Here is a 17840-nt window from a genome sequence, read left to right on the forward strand (position 1 = left end):
ACTAGAATTAGGAATAATTAGAAGATCCAAATCAAGACATGGATCAACAACGATCCCCCACTCCACTCCACTATCCCACCCTCAAATATTCTTTTTAACAAAAGTTCATAATTTTTTCTTACCCCACTCCCCTTATTCTATTCATTCTCATTATATTGTATTAAATATATACAAAAAAATTTTAAAAAAATATTTTTCAATTTGCGTAACGAACACAAGAAAAGAAGTAATAAACCATTTGTTTTTCTAATTTTTTTTTTGTATTTCATACCGAACACTTCCTAGCATGCACAAAAAATATATTCAAACTTTTTACTTGTCGTTGTTGATCACGTTTCAAAACACTCAAAGAAAATAAAATTTATTGTTATAAAAAATAAATTCAATTATATTTATTGTGATCTACTCTTGTATTACTTTTGTTAAAATTTATATGAATTTAATAACTTAATATATTTACATGATATAATTTATGACAGATTAGCTAAAACAAATATATTATTAATAAATTTAATATTAATAATAATTAAAAATATCTTAATACATTTATCAGTCATGCTATAATATCAGTTGTTAAACAGTAGCGACATTATATTGTACTGGATAATATCATGCCATACCATACCATATAATCCTACATTATGCGACCGCACAAACCACCATCCAAAGTGTGACCTTCTCCAACACTCCCCCTCCCCTCCCTTACCTACCTACGCTCAACATTTGCTCTCCCTTTTCTTCTTGAAAATCAAGAAACCCCTAGTCTTTTTTTTTTTCTTTTTCATTTGATGAAAGACACTCTTGGTCTAATGGAGTTGGGTTCAATTTCTACTGAAGAGAATATGGTGATGTTATCATCTGAGGCTTCTTCATCATACCCTGATGACTCTGAACTTGAATTGGGTCTTGGACTCAGTCTTGGTGTTGCTGCTGTTCCCAAGTCTAAAACTGGTCAATATGCAAAAATCTTGACACCCAATGATTTCTCTTCACCTTTGGCTTCTAATTCATCATCTTCATGTTCATCTTCTTCAGCTACAAAAGCTAATAATGCTTCTTGTGGCACCAAGAGACCTGCTCTTTCTATTTCTCCTCCTCGTTCTACTCTCAGGTATTTATTCTCCTCGTTTTTTTAAGCGGTGTACAATTGATCATTGTAGTTCGTAGTTCGGCACATAGCGGGAGCTTTAGTGCACCCGGCTCCCCTTTATTATTCTTCCATCAATTTCCGTAGGATATGATTAGGTGTGTGTTTGATGCTTTGCCAACGGATTTTCTTTCGTCTATATTCTTCTACTATGATTATTTGATGTAACTATGCATCATTTTTTTTCCTTTTAAAGATATTGTTCTTCTTATTTCATCTTGTTTGATTTGAGCAAAATATTTGTTTGCTGTACATTTGGTTCTCTAGGAATTAGATACCTATGATGAAGTGCATTTTTTTTTCAGTTCTTTTTATGATAAACATTTATCTTGTCTGTGTCCTTTCTATATCTCTGAATTATATTCTTCCTCGTGGTAGGATATTGTACTTTACTAAACCTCCTAATTTTTATTCAGTATTTCTGTCCATTCATCTTAAGGAAGAATCTTGTTTGAGGTGACACAAAGCTGAAGCAGCAACTGGGGGACTCATCCTTTTTAATATTTGACAGCAACTAGTAGCGCAAACATTGTTCTAGGAGAAAGAGTCAAAGGGAGAAGGGGTGGGGGAGTAAGCTTCTTCAAATTTTATGTGGAAGAAGATGGGCTTATATGTTGATTTTATTATGTCAACAGGATGCACACACAGATAACACCATCTCTGGTTTTTATTTGACATGATTTTAACAATGCAATGGGTTTCATGTTGATCGATGATTCTATCAAATTAAATTGATCTCAACTATTCATAGAATTCTTGAAGATGCAATATGTTTCTGGTCAAAGACTACTTTGTAAAAACCCTTGGAACCAGAAGTCATCAGTCTGGTAATTAGAAATGGAAATAGTAACTGGATGTCAGGTTGTTTTCTTCTTCTTTTTTTCCGTACAAACAATGACAACCTTATGGCTAGAGCATTGGGACAGAGGTTCTTCTCGTAGATTTGGTTTTCTTTCTCATTTCCATTAAATGGTGAATGAGTGATGGATGTACTTCTTACTACCTGATATAAACTACTAGCCTCTTCTAATGATACAATTTTATTCCGAGCATACTGTTTTCACAAGAGAAGTATTTTGGATGTACCAATAAAAAAAGAAGTATTTCAGATGTGTAGAAGGTCATGATTTAAAGGAGTTCCATTTTTTAGAGAAACCATTGACATACCAAACCAAGCGGGTGATGACAAAAAGGGGGAAAATGAAATAACAAATGAAGCAAGAGAAAATTTTTGATATTTCGTTAAAGTTTCTCTAGTCCCTTAAATGTTCTCGTAATAGCAGCCAAGAATATATGTTAGGACGCTTTTCCACTGCTTTCTTCTTCTAGCATCCTGTGTTGTCATGCTCCTACTTGCTGAACTGTCTCCACCATTTCTTTAAGAAGATTCTATGGAACGCTGAAGATGGGTAATACCACGGTCAGTATCCCAAGACATAACTGCAATGCAATAGGAAACATCCATGACCCCATTTATGGCTTTTGCACATGCAATGCCAACTAACAGCAATTCATCCTCTTCTTACTCTTGAGTTGTTTATTATTAATATGGCCTCCCCTGCTATTGATGTGGAGATAATGTTCTTCATATTATGTCATTTTAGATCAATCTCTTTTTCTCAACCTTTTCTTGCATAATGAGTCCGTTATGGTATTTTAGACACTAGGATAAGATGAGCTGTTGTGAGAGAGTTTTCCATCTCCAGGATGATAAATTTGAGAGAGAATTAGGTATACATCAAAGTATTGGAAGTTTTATGAATGATTTTAATCTTAGTCGAGCGAACATGAATTGGATCTTTGGCAGAACTATTGTTTACACAACATAAAAGAGAAAAAACAGATTTATCCTCTATTCAACTAACGTTTAAGAGCATTTGGAGCTAGAAAACTAAATCAATTTCCCATAGAAAAGAGAGGATGCTCTTTTGAATGTTGTGCTGGTTTTCATTTTTTACAATTGATGATTGCTAGAGACTGCATTATGCATGAAACTTAGGAGGATTTTGACATTGAATTCCTGACGAACGTTGCATCTCTGTGTACAGTTGTTATACACACTCTTTATGCTAAAATTACCTTACCTTCTCAAGATAAAAAGGAGCTGCATCTTATAAGTTAACGGTTTCATGGTACCAATTGACTAAGTTTATGGCTAGTTGTTCATTAAAGAGTGTGGTTATATAAGTTTGGTGCCATTCTTTAGTTGTGCTATTCCTTGAAGTGTTTCACTTCTAATATTTCTGGGGTTGGAGAAAATGGTTTGCCCTCTGGGGCAACTTATTTTATATAAAATGAACAAATTCTCTTTGGAGCATTTGTTATGGTCTATATGTTTGCAATCTAATGTGGTATTGTTCGATATCATTATTACTTGTATAAGTATGACAAGTATACATCGTTTAACGTGTGATTTCATATTGACTTCATACAAAGGTACCTTCTGGAAATGTAAAATGCTACTTCAGTATTTTAATTGGTCATGCCTTCTATTTAAATAATAAAGACATGCTACATTTTTAGTATGTTCATATGAATTTGATTCCTTTAGATAACAAATTCATATCTCTTCTATGTAAAACTCGACGAATAATGTGTGTGGTGTAAGAAAACTGTATGGTATAGGTACAGCTTTGATAGATGTTATTCAAATTGTTGAGCTTAGGATTTGTATCTGGCTCTTAACCGTCATTTCTCACTTTTTAGTTTTACCTATGCATCCATAGGCCTTCTCAGATCTGACATTATTTTCATGTATGGTTCTTTTGATTGTTCTGCTACTTGGCACCCCTGAAATTGATGTCGTCCTACCACTTATGGCTAAGCTATGTCATCACTATTATGGCACATATCATCGCATTTGAAATTTTTGCTGCATCAGAGGAAAATATATCTTTCTTTTTTGATGACCTTGGTGTCCGGGCCACCTTTCACGCACCTCGATTAATTTTTTTGGGATACATACCACCTCCCACCCACGTCAGGTATCAGGTAACTCTGTCCACCAAGGCTAGAACAGATGAAAAGAATCACCTAGTGTTTTTTGTCTATGTTGCGAGTTGAACCTTGGACCTCATGGTCCTTAACCCACTTCATTGACAACTAGTCCACGCCCTTGGGTGCCTGTATCATTTTTTTCTTCTTCCTTACAAATGTAGGTGATGCATTTGCTTAGTGAGTAGACTATAATTAGCTGTTTAACATACTTTTCTTTCTTTTTGACTTTTTCTGCTTTTATTTGTTACTACTAAACTTTTTCTTGAAATCCAACAATGCAGCCAGGTTGTTGGATGGCCTCCTATAAGAACTCATAGGATGAACACCCTAGTTAACCAGACAAAATCACCAGTCCCAGAAGAATTTTCCAGGACAACTGAGAACTGCGAAAGTAAGAATACTATCACGAGTGCTGGGAGCAGCAAGATCGACAGCTTTACAAAGGAGAAAGGGCTTGTCAAGGCTTCCCTATTTGTGAAGGTCAATATGGATGGAGTTACAATTGGAAGGAAGGTAGATCTGAATTCTCATAGTAGCTATGAGAACTTGGCACGGACTCTAGACAACATGTTCTTAAGACCCAGCACGATTGTTGGTGCAAGATGTGAGTAGTTCTTTTCCCTAATACATTAATCTGAAAATGGCAAACTTGTCACCACGGATATGTTCCCCTAAGATATCCCAAGGAAGGATATGAGTTCAACTGTTTTAGTTGCTTTACAAGTTGAATGAATTTTCCACCAAGTGTTGTCGGATACAATGTTCATGCTTGTAATAAATTATGTGTTTTTGTTGGAAATGTATGCCATCCCATATGTTCTAAGCCTGACACCTGTGATGAAATGACATTTCTTTCTAAATTCTGTGTTTTTAACCATTCTTTGCAGTTCTATCCTAATATTTAAGGTTCATTTTCCATGGTTCCTGATGTTAGTAGTTTTTGTCTGCCTCCAGCATCAAATGCACAGGAGCTAGGTGTCATGTCAGAAACAACATCATGTTCAAGATTATTAGATGGATCATCTGAATTTGTGTTGACTTATGAAGACAAAGATGAAGACTGGATGCTTGTTGGAGATGTTCCATGGGAGTATGTCCTACATCTATTACTTTACTCCTCCTGCACAATGGCAACTAAAATACACCTAATTAAAAAGGAGCCCGGTGCACTAAAGCTACCGCTATGCGCGGTGTCCGAGGAAGGGCCCCACCACAAGGGTGTATCGTACGCAGCCTTACACCCTAAAATACACCTAATTATGGTTTATAAAATGTGTTGCAAAAAATCAACAGATACGTCATGCTTTATCTCTGAATTGTTTTCGCAAGGTAAATATGAATGGAGAAGATGCTCAAAAAATAATAGGGGGATTATTTTCAACGTGAGTTGGGGAATTTGATTTTTACATTTTATGTATCCTATTTTTTACTGCTCGTTTAAATACTTACTATGTTCTAATAGAGTGGTTGGGATGGCTGGATGCTGTTTCAATTTAGTGTTCCTAGAGATTAGATGTTACCAAAATTCTGTTTCGCTCTGTTCTTTCTAGCTTATTTGTAGAACACAACATTTTGCTGTATGGAAACTGACAAAATAGAACCATGTTTTTCATATGGTTGCCTTATTTGTTTCCTTGGTTGTTTCAGGATGTTTATTAGCTCAGTCAAGAGATTACGAATCATGAGGACGTCTGATGCCAATGGACTCGGTACATGTAGGTGTTGAGTCATATGTATGATGTGCATGTACTTCATACAGATAAAAACTGATGACTTCATGCTGACCTAGTTCTTTGTTGAAATTTCAGCTCCAAGTTTCATGGAAAGAAATGGTGGAAGACAGAGGACAAAGCCTATATAGGTCAGATAAAGAACCTACTTTCCAAAGATATAAAAAGAACCCCATTTGAAAGATGAAGTATAGAAGGAAATTATAGTGGATGGTAAAATAATTTTCTCAGTAACAAATTGGTCCTATGTGACCTTGTTTTTTTTTTTTAAAATCACTTTTCTTGCCTTTTTACCACACGGTTTACCCACTCTCTGGGAGGAGATCCCTTTGAAGGATTACAGAAGATCCTGTATATGTCATACACCACACAATCTTCTGCTGAAGTTGCATTCTGCCCTTGTGAAGCATGGATGTGTCCACTTATACTATATTATGATGATGAGCTTGTCCCACCCTGAAACAGCTGAACACTAATGTTGTTGAAAGTTTCCAAGGTTCATACTAGGAACCTTTTTGTTGCTTCTGGTACAAGCTTTCATTGCTTCATGTTTGTATTTCAATTTCTTGTCTTCTCTTATTCTGCAACTATTTCTTGGAGCAACATGTGTTGTCTATAAGACTTAAAATTATTTGATTGTCAGAAGTTTTGGGAAGAGAGTATAGCTTAGCCATGGAGGAGTGTGCAGGAATTGTACATTTTACCATGCTGGATGGAAGCAAGAAAAATCTAAAAATGAGTTTGGTTTGGGGAAAAGAAGGCGAGTCGGGGGGAGGGGAATTCTGGACAAGAATAACCTTCGTTGGATTTTTATGTTGCATATTATCACTTGTTCAAGAGAAAGAAGTCTTGATAAGTTTCTCTTTATGAATGTATGTTTCCTGAGCCATATCCATGACTATTGATTGCCTGAATTCTCCTCGATTGGGAGGGATTGCTGTTTTTTTAATTAGTGAGGATAAGACACTTCCATTTTATTGAATCTAATGGTATTTCAGATGAGCAACGCAATTCCAAATCTTGATTAGAGAATATCTCTATGTTAAAACTCTGTTATTCGATCAATAACTTTTTCTTACATGATCAAAAAATTAGTAAAACATCATCTGCAGCAAGAAGAATGCTGCCTGTACTACCTTAATTCTACACATACAAGAATCAATGTATGAACTAAATACAAGGAACATGAAATTACAAAGAAAATGGATTCAAATATGAAACGGGACATGACTTCTCTTCTTACAGAAGGCCATTTACAGGTGATGTACTGAATATTGGCTTATCTTTGTTAGTAGTAGTAGCATGGCTACCTCCACTGTTGCTACTGCTTTTTCTCCGAGGTTTTGCTTCTTCGATCATTGTCAAAACATCCCTCATGGATGGTCTGTCCTTGGGGAGTTTGGCTATACATAGAATTGCTATCCTTAAAACTAACAACATTTCTTCTTGAACATGTTGTGTTGCTCCTACATTGGGGTCGAGTGCTTCTTCTAAAGGCGTATTGTCTCGGACCTTCATCCGAAACCACTCTACAATGTCAACAGATTCCCCGAATTCAGGATCTAGAGGACGTTTTCCTGTTAGGAGCTCCATGAGAACAACTCCATAGCTGTAAATATCACTCTTCTCATCCACTTTCAACGTGTACCCATACTCTGCAAAGTGATAATACAGATAAATGATTGTCAAATATTAACAAAGATCACTCTGAAAGTGTAAATCGAGTTTGCTAGACCAGACTGACAAATTTGGAGTATACCAGGGGCTATGTATCCATATGATCCAGCTACCATGGAGACTGTTTCATTCTTCTTGAGCATCATTCTTGCCAATCCAAAATCTGCAATTCTTGCCTCTAGATTTGCATCAAGCAGTATGTTATTTGACTTGACATCACGGTGAATAACTGGTGGATGACAATCATGATGGAGATAAGCAAGGCCTTGTGCCACTCCAAGTGCTATGTTATATCGAGTGACCCAATCGACATGCAGTCTCCCTGCTGCTTGTTTACCATGTAAAGCTTCTCCTAGGCTGCCATTTTGCATATACTCATATATTATCATTGCATCACGATTGTTGTGAAGGAACCCCAGAAGCCTGACAATATTTCGATGCCTCAATTTTCCAAGAACATTCACCTCGCCTACGAGATCTTCACTGCCCCCCATCTCAATATCAGTTCCAGATTTCCATAACCTCTTTACTGCAACAACCATATTCTGGTGTTGCATTTCAGCTTTGTATACAACCCCTGTTGCTCCCATTCCAATGACATTGGACTCCTTAAGGCAAGCTAATATGTCATTACTAGTGAATCCTAGTCTCTGGAACGCCATCAACCGCCATGGCCATTCACCACGGCTCATCTCAAACCTTGGCTCAAAGCAGCTTCCATTTTCATGCCATCTCTTGTATAGAGATCTAGCTCCAAGAGCTGCTGTAACAAGAAGCAGAAGAGCTGCCACACCAGTTAGCCATCCTGCAATGATGTGCTTCACATGCAAGCTCTTTTGCTTCGATGTGTACGCTGCATTGTGAGCACATGGTGGAAGCATTCCACCACATAGACCAGCATTGCCAATCAGGTCATCGGGATTGATTGTTCGCAGCATGCCATTTTCCGGGACAGGACCCTCCAGTTTGTTATGAGAAACATTCAGCATTTCTAGTGCTGGGGAATTCCCAAAGTTCTCAGGTATCCCACCAGTTAAAGAATTGTTGGATAGATCTAGAACAGCTAATGTGGGCATCATGGAAATTGCTCTTGGAATTGGACCATTTAATTGGTTGTTTCTAAGGTTCAAAGTTACTAACTTTTCACAGGAAGCAATGCTAGCTGGAAGATCTCCAGTGAAATGGTTTGTGGATAGATCCAGAACAGTAAGAGAAGGGCAATCCTGGAATTGATCCGGGATTTCGCCTACCAGGTTATTGTCTGAGGCCATGAAATTTTGAAGACTTGGAATTGCAAGAATGAATGAAGGTATGGAAGACTGAAGGTGGTTTGTAGAGAAATCAATAAAAGAAAGTGAGGTAGAAGAAGCAAGATCACTTGGGATTTGGCCTGTCAGACTATTGTTTGCCAGTTCCAGCCTCTGGAGTTTCCCAAGTTTACCAAAACCTGCTGGGATCGTCCCCGAAAGAAGATTGTTCTGCATTCTTACACGAACGAGGGACGTACAGGTTGATAAACCTGCCGGAATTGAACCAGAGAAAGCATTGTTGAACAGGATAAGCTTAGTGAGATTACCTTTGGTGCATAATCCTGCTGGAATTGAACCAGTGAATGAGTTGGATGAAATATCCACCCATTGCAGTGGTGAATTTCTGCCAAGGTCAGTTGGCAAAGGACCTGATAAGCTGTTATTCCATAGCTCAAATACTTCCAGCTGAGGCAAACCTCCAATCCCATGGGGAACTGATCCTGATAATTTGTTTGACATCAAATTCAAAAGCTGCAAATTCTTAAGGTCAGCAATCTCAGCTGGGATTTCACCCATAAGCATGTTATCAGAGAGATCAAGGAGCTGCAATGAAGTCATGTTGCCAAGCTCTGGTGGAATCTTTCCTTCAAGCTTGTTCTTGTACAAGAAAATCGTGTCGAGCTGCTTCAGCTTTCCCAGCTCAGAAGGAACTGAACCTCCAAGATTGCCAATAGCAAGATCAAGATACTTGAGATTGGTCAGATTTCCAAACTCAGCTGGAATTCCACCATCAAAAACATTGTATCCCAGAACTATAGTCTCAAGCGATGAAAGCTGTCCCAGCTCTCCTGGAATGTGGCCAGTCAAATTATTCCCTGAAAGGCCTAAAAACTTCAACTTTCCCAACTTCCTGTAAGATTTAGGAATTGAACCTTCGAAGAAATTTCCTCGAAAATCCAAACTCTCAAGCAATGTTGCATTTCCGATATCCTCAGGAAGATAACCTGAGAAGTTATTACTCGAAGCATTCAGATACATAAGCCCTTCTGACATTCCAAAACCCACAGGGAAGCCATAGACAAAGTAGTTCTGGCTCACATCGATACTCTTCAATGCAGTGAGATTTGAGAAACTTCTTGGCAATGGTGATGAGAACCCATTGCAGCATAGATTGAGTGACGTCAAACTCTTCAGCTTTTGGATATCATCAGACACTTTGCCAGTGAGATTCATGTGGGACAGATCAAGCTTCTCGACTGCACCATCAGAGTTACATTCAACTCCCTTCCAGCCGCAGGGAACACTTAAGTTCCCTGGAGCTGCACTCTTGGGCACTGTCCAATCGTGGAGTTGATCCAACGGATCAAAGAGGCTTTCTTTAATAGACAGTAGAACAGACACTTCATCAGTCAACTCAACTTTTGCTATCACCCCGTTAGCAAAAGCAACGTAACAGTAAAACAAGAAGAGTAGGAAAATGGTAAGCAAATTCATTATTACTTGTTTCCTGTGCTTACACTGTCTTTTGGTAGGAATTTCTGTGCTAGCATTGCATCATGATTGTGAGGTTGATGATGGGGCCAACGAGGGAGGAAGGAGAGAAGGTAAGAAAAAGAGAAGAGCATTAGTATTACTATATATTATTGGAGTTAGTAAAATACTGTAAGTTCACATGGGGATTAGTTAAGAATAAAAAGGAAGTATTAATACGTCGTGAGATCTTGGGTTCTGCAAAAAAAAAAAACAAAAAAAAACAGCTATGTTAATATGCAAATAATATATTGAATGGGGAAATATGTGGACTTTATTGTAATGACTCCGACATTGAACATGGAGAGAATGTGTTCTTCTTCATGTGTTCATCAGCTAATGCTTTTTTTTTCCTTCTCACAGTCTGCGTAATTTTGCATCACCAGTATAAGAGTTACTAATATTTTTATCTTTATTTTTTTCTCTTCTATTGTGTTTTAAGTTCTTTTTGTTAGAAATTTATAAAGGCCAGTAAAACATATGGAGAACTTGTCATATGAGCGACATGACGGTAATGATTCACATAGCATCCTCAACTTGCTTGGGATTAGGATATAGCTTTGCATTCGACGTTGAGCGACTCAATCTGCACATAGATCTATCTTCAATTACTATTAGTTCTCTCTCTTTGTTGGGTGACTTTTTATAAAAGATGGCTTAATTTACCTACATGGAATAAAGGGTGCACAGTCAAGAGAACATAGGGAAAGGGAGCTTTTCTTAGGGTCAAAGGTATTTTTAACTCATGTGAGTGACAGAGATTTGAAGATTAATTACGAGTGAAGGTTACTCTACTTCAATCTCAATGTTTAAGTTCCCCTGAACTTTTTTAATCATAAAGTTTAACAAGACAATATTGATTGACAAATATAACTACCCAAAAACTAACGGTGTCAATCGGGCCGGTTTGACCCGGCCCTAACCAGCCCACTTTAGCAGCCCGGCCTGATTTGACCCAGCCTGGTCAGCCCCGGTACCGGGTTCCAGATTGGGCCAATTTTAAAATTAGGCCCGATTACTCCGGCCCAAACCAAAACCGGTCCAGGCCCGCCGGTTAACCGGCTCGGCCTGAATAATTTTTTATTTTTTCTTAAAAAAAAAATGGGGCTTTTGACCGTTGATCCAAAGTAGCCGTTGGGCCCAACGGCTATTTGACCGTTTGGACCCAAAAAATGGCTACTTGGCTCTTTTCATTAAAAAAAAAAAAAAAGATTATCATTTAAAATATTTTTTTAAATCCAAAGAAATTCCTATAAATACCCTACACTTTCAAATTATTTTCCACACAATTTTCATTCTCTCAAATCTCATTCTCTCTCAAATCTCAATTCTCAAAATTCTATATATTTTCTAAAGTGTTCAGTTTAGTTTTTAATTTTACGATTACAAAGTACTAGTGGAAGTTTCTAAAGTCGCAACTTTCAGATATTTTCAAAAGCTAGTATTGTCGTTCCATCTCTTACTTTTAATTTTTAATTATTGTATTAATTGTTGAATATTTAATTTTATTATATTTGAGTATTTTGAATTTTTTTAGTTTGATTTATATTATGTATAAATTAAGAAACCTTGCAAGTAAAAGTGTAAAAATATTTATCCCGGAAGTGGTAGTGGTAGTAAAAAGTGAATTACTGGTGGTAGAGGTAGTTCAAGTAGTAGATATGCCCGTGTGCCTTCGGTACCGCTTCGTCAACATTTTGAGGAAGAAGTAGGTGTAGGTGCTCACGACATGAATTATGTAGAAGCTCAAAAAAATTACGGTATAGAAGAAGAAAATGAAGTAGATGTGGTTGATTTAGATGAAAATGATGAAAAGATTGGTAAGACACCCGCAATAGGAAATGGTAACGTTAGATCTAAATCGATTAATCGCTCCCCCCGTCCTCCCCGTGCCTCAAGAGCTCGTAGAACAACTAGTATTGCATGACAATTTTTTACATGTATAGGAGATACTGAGGTACAATGCAATATTTGTCAATAAGTATATAAGCATAAAAGTGAAGGCAAGCAAGGGGTACAGGTACGTTAATAAGACTTATAAATGATAATAACGAAAGAGAGTTATTTATTGTAAAAGGTGGTGAGGCTGTTGGTGGGCCAACACAAACTAGAATGGACCCAGCAATCGGTCAAGTAATTAAGAATTACAATAAATATAGGGACCGGAAAGAAATAGCAAAAATAGTAGCTGTGGGTTGTTTGTCTTTCAGTTTTCCTTCTTCGGATGTGTTTATTCATTATATTCAACCAATTTATAATCCTATGTTTAATGGTATTCCTAGAAGTACTTGTCGGGCCGATATTTTTAGACTTCATTCACAATATGTTTTTTATTTATCTAAATTGTTAAAAATACTCAATGTAGAATGACTCTAATTTCTGATCTTGGTTGTTCTGTTAATAAAAATGATTATTTAACCATTAATTGTCACTGGATAGATAGTAATTATGTTATGCAAAAACGTATTTTTTTTTGTATGATGAAGATCGTAGACATACTGGAGAATTTATTGTTGATTCGATTAGTAAAGTTGCAGAATTTTATGGTATTGAAAAAAAGTGTTATGTATTACTTTTGATAATGCTTCTAACAACAGGACTGTTATTACAAAGTTAAAAACTAAGTTTTCTCCGCCGTCACCTGAAATATTTCATGTTAAGTGTGCTTGTCATATATATAATTTAATTGTAAGGGATGGTCTTGAATATTTTGAACTTTATATTAAAAAAGTCCGGCTTGCTGTTGGCTTTATTCAAGGAAACAATCGAAGAAAAAGAATTAGATAATTTAAAGTTAAATGTCAAGAAAATGGATTTAGACCGATATTGATGCCTGAAGAATGTGATACTAGATGGAATGCTACGTATGATTATTTAAAAACTTGTCATGCTTATAGTGTTCCTATCACACTAACTTTTAACCAATATTTTGGTTCATTTACTGATTCGATTGAATGTATGCTACATGATTCTGATTAGGCTATAATTGATGATCTTGTTAAGTTTTTGGAAAAAATTTATATAGCTACGGTTGAATTTTTCAATGCTTATTATCCTACTGTTTGCAATATTTTAGCATATATAGCCGATATTTCTGGTTTGCTCAAATAATATAAGAATAAAGAAGATTACAAAGAAATTGTTGGTGCTATGTTTGCAAAATTTTAAAAATATATTTTTTTGATTTCCCCTATTTAATTGGTTGGTGCTACACTAAATCCGTATATGAAATATAATACTATGTACGACTTTAGTACTCTTATTTATTCTAACTTACAGATAAATACTAGCTATGATTCTGATGATAAAGAATAAGAACAACCAGATATGTGGACGGCTATGAGTGTTGCGAATATTTACATAGATAAATTATATAACCATTATGCTGATTTACTTGATTTAGCTATACCGACAAATATCACTCCAACTGTCGTTCCTCATCCTCCCGAGGAGCTATCATCTTCTAAAAGGCTGGCACATAGTGGTTTTCCTGATTACATTTATGATTTAAATGTTTGGAACAGTTTTGAGGAGGGAATTTACACAGTAACTTCTCGGGAAGAGCTTAAGTATTATCTTCGAATGCCGATAGAGGATCGTAAATGACGGATCAACGCGTTGAATTGGTGGAAGAATAATGAAACATAATATTCTGTGCTTTCAAGATTAGCTAGAGATATATTGAATGTTCCAATGTCAACCGTTGCATCGGAGAGCGCTTTTAGTTAGAGACGACAATAGCTTGAAGACAACCGACACTCATTGGGAAGCAATTGCATGAATGTTCTAGTTTGCCTTAGAGATTAAATTAGAGCGGAACGAAGAAATCAAGGAAAAGATGGAGTCGAAAAATGAACAGAATCTTGAAGAAATTATGACTTCAAGGGAGAATTCGACACAATCAAGTCCAATGCATGATTTTACCTCCATTGACTTTGACTATCCTATGTAAGTTCCCGTTAATGTTAACATGGATGAGTTGGAAAAAATGATGAGAACTTTGTAGATTTTTTATTCATATACATTATAAATTCTGAATCATTTTGCAATCAATAAAATATAAAATTTATTCACTCCTTACTTTATAATTTTTTTTATTTAATGATTTAAATTAAATTTCTAGTTTAAATTAAATACTTAGTTTTAATATATTACTAATTTACTATCAAGTATTATTAATTTATTATATTAAGTAGCATATTTTTTTTTAAAGTAATACATATATTGAATGATACGTAGATATGCGTATATATTTTCTATAACTCTAAAGTAGTACTCCCTCGGTCCTAAATTGAGATAGCACATTGATTAAGAAAAATAATTAATAACATGACTAATTTATTATAGTGTCCCTATTAAATGATGTTTACATTTTAATTTGAAGAAAAAAATAATTAACAAAGGGTAAAACATGGAAAGTTTTTTTTATCTTTTCTTGATTAATGAAAAAGGACAAGTAAAATGGGAAATCAAATTAGAAAATTTGAGACGGAGGGAGTATATATTTAACGTACACATCTGTATATGTTTAATAAATTAATATATATATAGTATTTATATGTTGTATGTATATTTTATAAAGTAATACATATATTGAATGGTACGTATATATGTGTATATATTTTCTATAGACTCTAAAGTAGTATATATTTAACGTATACAAGTGTATATGTTTAATAAATTAGTATATATATAGTGTTTATATGTTGTATGTATATTTTTTAAAGTAGTATATATATTGAATGGTACATATATACGTGTATTTACTTTCTATAGACTCTAAAATAGTATATATTTAATGTATACATGTGTATATGTTTTATAAATTAGTATATATATAGTGTTTATATGTTGTATGTATATTTTTTAAACTAGTATATATATTGAATGGTACGTATACACATGTATATATTTTTTATAGACTCTAAAGTAATATATATTTAACGTATACATGTGTATATATTTTATAAATTAGTATATAACTATATATATAGTGTGAGTATATATGTAGTATATATATTATAGTATATGTTTTATTTAAAGTAGTACATATATATTGAATGGTACGTATATATGTGTGTATATTTTCTATAGACTCTAAAATAGTATATATTTAACGTATACATGTGTATATATTTTATAAATTAGTACTCTCTCTGTTTAAAAAAGAATGACCTACTTTTCTTTTTAGTCTGTTTAAAAAAGGATGATCCTTTCCTTTTTTGGCAATACTTTAATTTCAACTTTTTACGTGATATGTTTAGGACCACAAGATTAAAAAATATTTTAATATATTTAACATAACTTTAATTTAAGATCACAAGATTGAAAAGTTTCTAAAATGCATTTCTTTTCTAAAGCTAGTTGAGGACCTCCCCACCCTCTTTTTCTATTTCATTTATTGATCTGGATCCAAGAAACTTCTGTTCCAAGAGGTAAACACAACACAAAAATCTGTAACCAAGTGACTCACAACCTTCTTCACACACAAATACATGAAATAGGGTGATCAAGCCATGTTTGAAATGGAAGCTCTACTAGTATTATGATCTGAACTATTTCCTTTTTAATTATCATCTTTTCAATTATTTTGGTCGGAATTTATACATTATTGTGATATGAACGGTTTCCTTTTTAAATTATCATCTTTTTAATTATTTTGGTCGGAATTTATACGTATATAACAATTGCACCAAGTATATACCAAAGTTTGAAGTTTCTTTTTTTTTGTTTCCTTACCTGAATCATTATAACATGATCCTTCCCTAATAGTGAAGGATAGTCAATTCAATAGAAAATTAATTAAATTAAAAGGAGATAAATCAGAAGGGGAAAATGATAGAAGGAAGGGAAGGTATGTCTGAGGGCACCAACTGTACCTACTCATTTAAAAATGGAGTAAAACAAAGGCCAAAATAGAGTAAACAGGGAAAATTCACATGGAATCATGTGGGAGCATTTGAAGTTTTTTCTTCTTCTTTTTAAGATTATACAAACAGTGAGTGGTGTGTCACTTTGTTATGCTGCTTCTTGGCTTCTCAAGTAGTGGAAGTGGTGAGGGATTTGTATGGAGGCCATGTGAAGCTGTAGCTTCCTGGTCAATTTTCTTCTTTTCCAATTATTAGAGAGAGAAATGCTGTTAAAACCTTACGGATCGAGATTAATTTTAAGGGAACTTATCTCATATTTAGTTGAGATACAATTTATAAGATAATTTATTTTGAAATTAGTATTTGAAAATTGTAGTGTTATTTTTTTCTTTCTTAAGAATGGAATAACTAACTCTAAAATAATAAATTTCGAAATTAATAATCTCAAAATAACTTGTTTTCCTACTAAACGACCCCTAAGGGGTAACATATATAATCTCGGACAAAAATTTAGTATGTCTTATCTCTTGTTTGGCTATTAGTTATATTAGGATCAATAATTATAATTAATTCTTTCTATAGTGATAATATTTGTTCGAAAATTCCATGATTGCTATATATATATATATATATATATATATATATAAATTGATATTTGACGTTCAAATCTCATTTAACTATTAAAAACAAAAGTATGTATGTCATAACCCAACTAACTAAATCATTCGGACACCTACTCTAATCCACCTAAATAGGAGACTCTTACCACTCATTCAAATCATATGCAAAATTCTAAAAGAAATAACAAAATATCTTAATTATTTCAACCATTTTTATACAACTGAAAGTCTTTTTCAAGGAACTAGTCTAAACAAGTATAAGAGCTTTTATATAATGAAGGATAAAACAAGACACAACTTCCATCAAAAGAATGAGAGGAAAAGACGTTGTTCGAGATCACTATCCACATCAAACCTGAAATACCTACTAATCCTGCAATCAAACTATACTCTAAAAAGAATATAACAAGAACAGTATCAATACAAACAACATATACTTGGAGCTATCATCGGCCTACTAGTATTAAATCACGTAAATACAATATAGAAATCACAAAAAGAAGCATGACAACTTATATAACAAATTAAGTCACATCACTTTCATCCACTTATATTACCTAAGGGTATTTCCACCTATATTCTTAGTGACATAGTTAGATCTAATTCATTATCATTAGTCAGTAGGTACTATTGACATTCTCTTTAGTGTCAATCACACTTAATCTCACTAATCATGCGTCACACGTTACATCAAGTGTCATCCATCATAACTCTCACTTATTGAACCATAATAGTTATTATAAGTCAATCTATTTTCCTTACACCTTAATTAACCTCAATAATAAATGAGATAAATAACCATAATATTGTAACAAGTACAATCATGAACATTTAATAATTACTTTCGTAACGTTACCACTTATTTTTTCACAACACCAAGAATTCAGTTAAATGAAAGTTAATATAGACAATATACCAAGACAAGATTCTAACTATCAATAATAGACCTAGTTAACAAACTATGGATAACCACGATAAGCTAAGTCAACAGAAACATGACTTGCAACAATATCTTACAC

At 34.4% G+C, this 17840-nt stretch overlaps 2 protein-coding genes across 2 annotated transcripts; one reads left to right on the plus strand and one right to left on the minus strand.

Moving 5' to 3' along the window:
* The first annotated feature begins 626 nt into the window (after positions 1-626).
* Positions 627-6533, plus strand: LOC107842523 (auxin-responsive protein IAA13). Its single transcript, XM_016686421.2, has 5 exons — positions 627-1111; positions 4426-4748; positions 5099-5234; positions 5792-5859; positions 5953-6533. Exons 1-5 carry the CDS (start codon positions 789-791, stop codon positions 6003-6005), a joined length of 903 nt encoding a protein of 300 aa, XP_016541907.1. The 5' UTR covers positions 627-788; the 3' UTR covers positions 6006-6533.
* Positions 6534-6894: 361 nt separating this feature from the next.
* On the minus strand, positions 6895-10976 carry LOC107842522 (MDIS1-interacting receptor like kinase 1). Its single transcript, XM_016686420.2, has 2 exons — positions 7634-10976; positions 6895-7529 (listed from the first exon to the last, which is right to left on the minus strand). Exons 1-2 carry the CDS (start codon positions 10293-10295, stop codon positions 7114-7116), a joined length of 3078 nt encoding a protein of 1025 aa, XP_016541906.1. The 5' UTR covers positions 10296-10976; the 3' UTR covers positions 6895-7113.
* Positions 10977-17840: the final 6864 nt, after the last annotated feature.

The sequence above is a fragment of the Capsicum annuum genome, chromosome 9, assembly GCF_002878395.1.
Source record: "Capsicum annuum cultivar UCD-10X-F1 chromosome 9, UCD10Xv1.1, whole genome shotgun sequence".
Classification (NCBI taxonomy): Eukaryota; Viridiplantae; Streptophyta; class Magnoliopsida; order Solanales; family Solanaceae; genus Capsicum; species Capsicum annuum.

Bases quoted from the DNA above. Each gene is read 5' to 3' on its own strand.
- LOC107842522 (XM_016686420.2), bottom strand. From the start codon at position 10,295: ATGAATTTGCTTACCATTTTCCTACTCTTCTTGTTTTACTGTTACGTT. The intron at 7,530-7,633 runs GTATACTCCAAA...ATCACTTTGCAG, and splicing joins ATATGGATACATAGCCCCTG to AGTATGGGTACACGTTGAAA.
- LOC107842523 (XM_016686421.2), top strand. From the start codon at position 789: ATGAAAGACACTCTTGGTCTAATGGAGTTGGGTTCAATTTCTACTGAA. The intron at 5,235-5,791 runs GTATGTCCTACA...TGGTTGTTTCAG, and splicing joins GTTGGAGATGTTCCATGGGA to GATGTTTATTAGCTCAGTCA. The intron at 5,860-5,952 runs GTAGGTGTTGAG...TTGAAATTTCAG, and splicing joins TGCCAATGGACTCGGTACAT to CTCCAAGTTTCATGGAAAGA.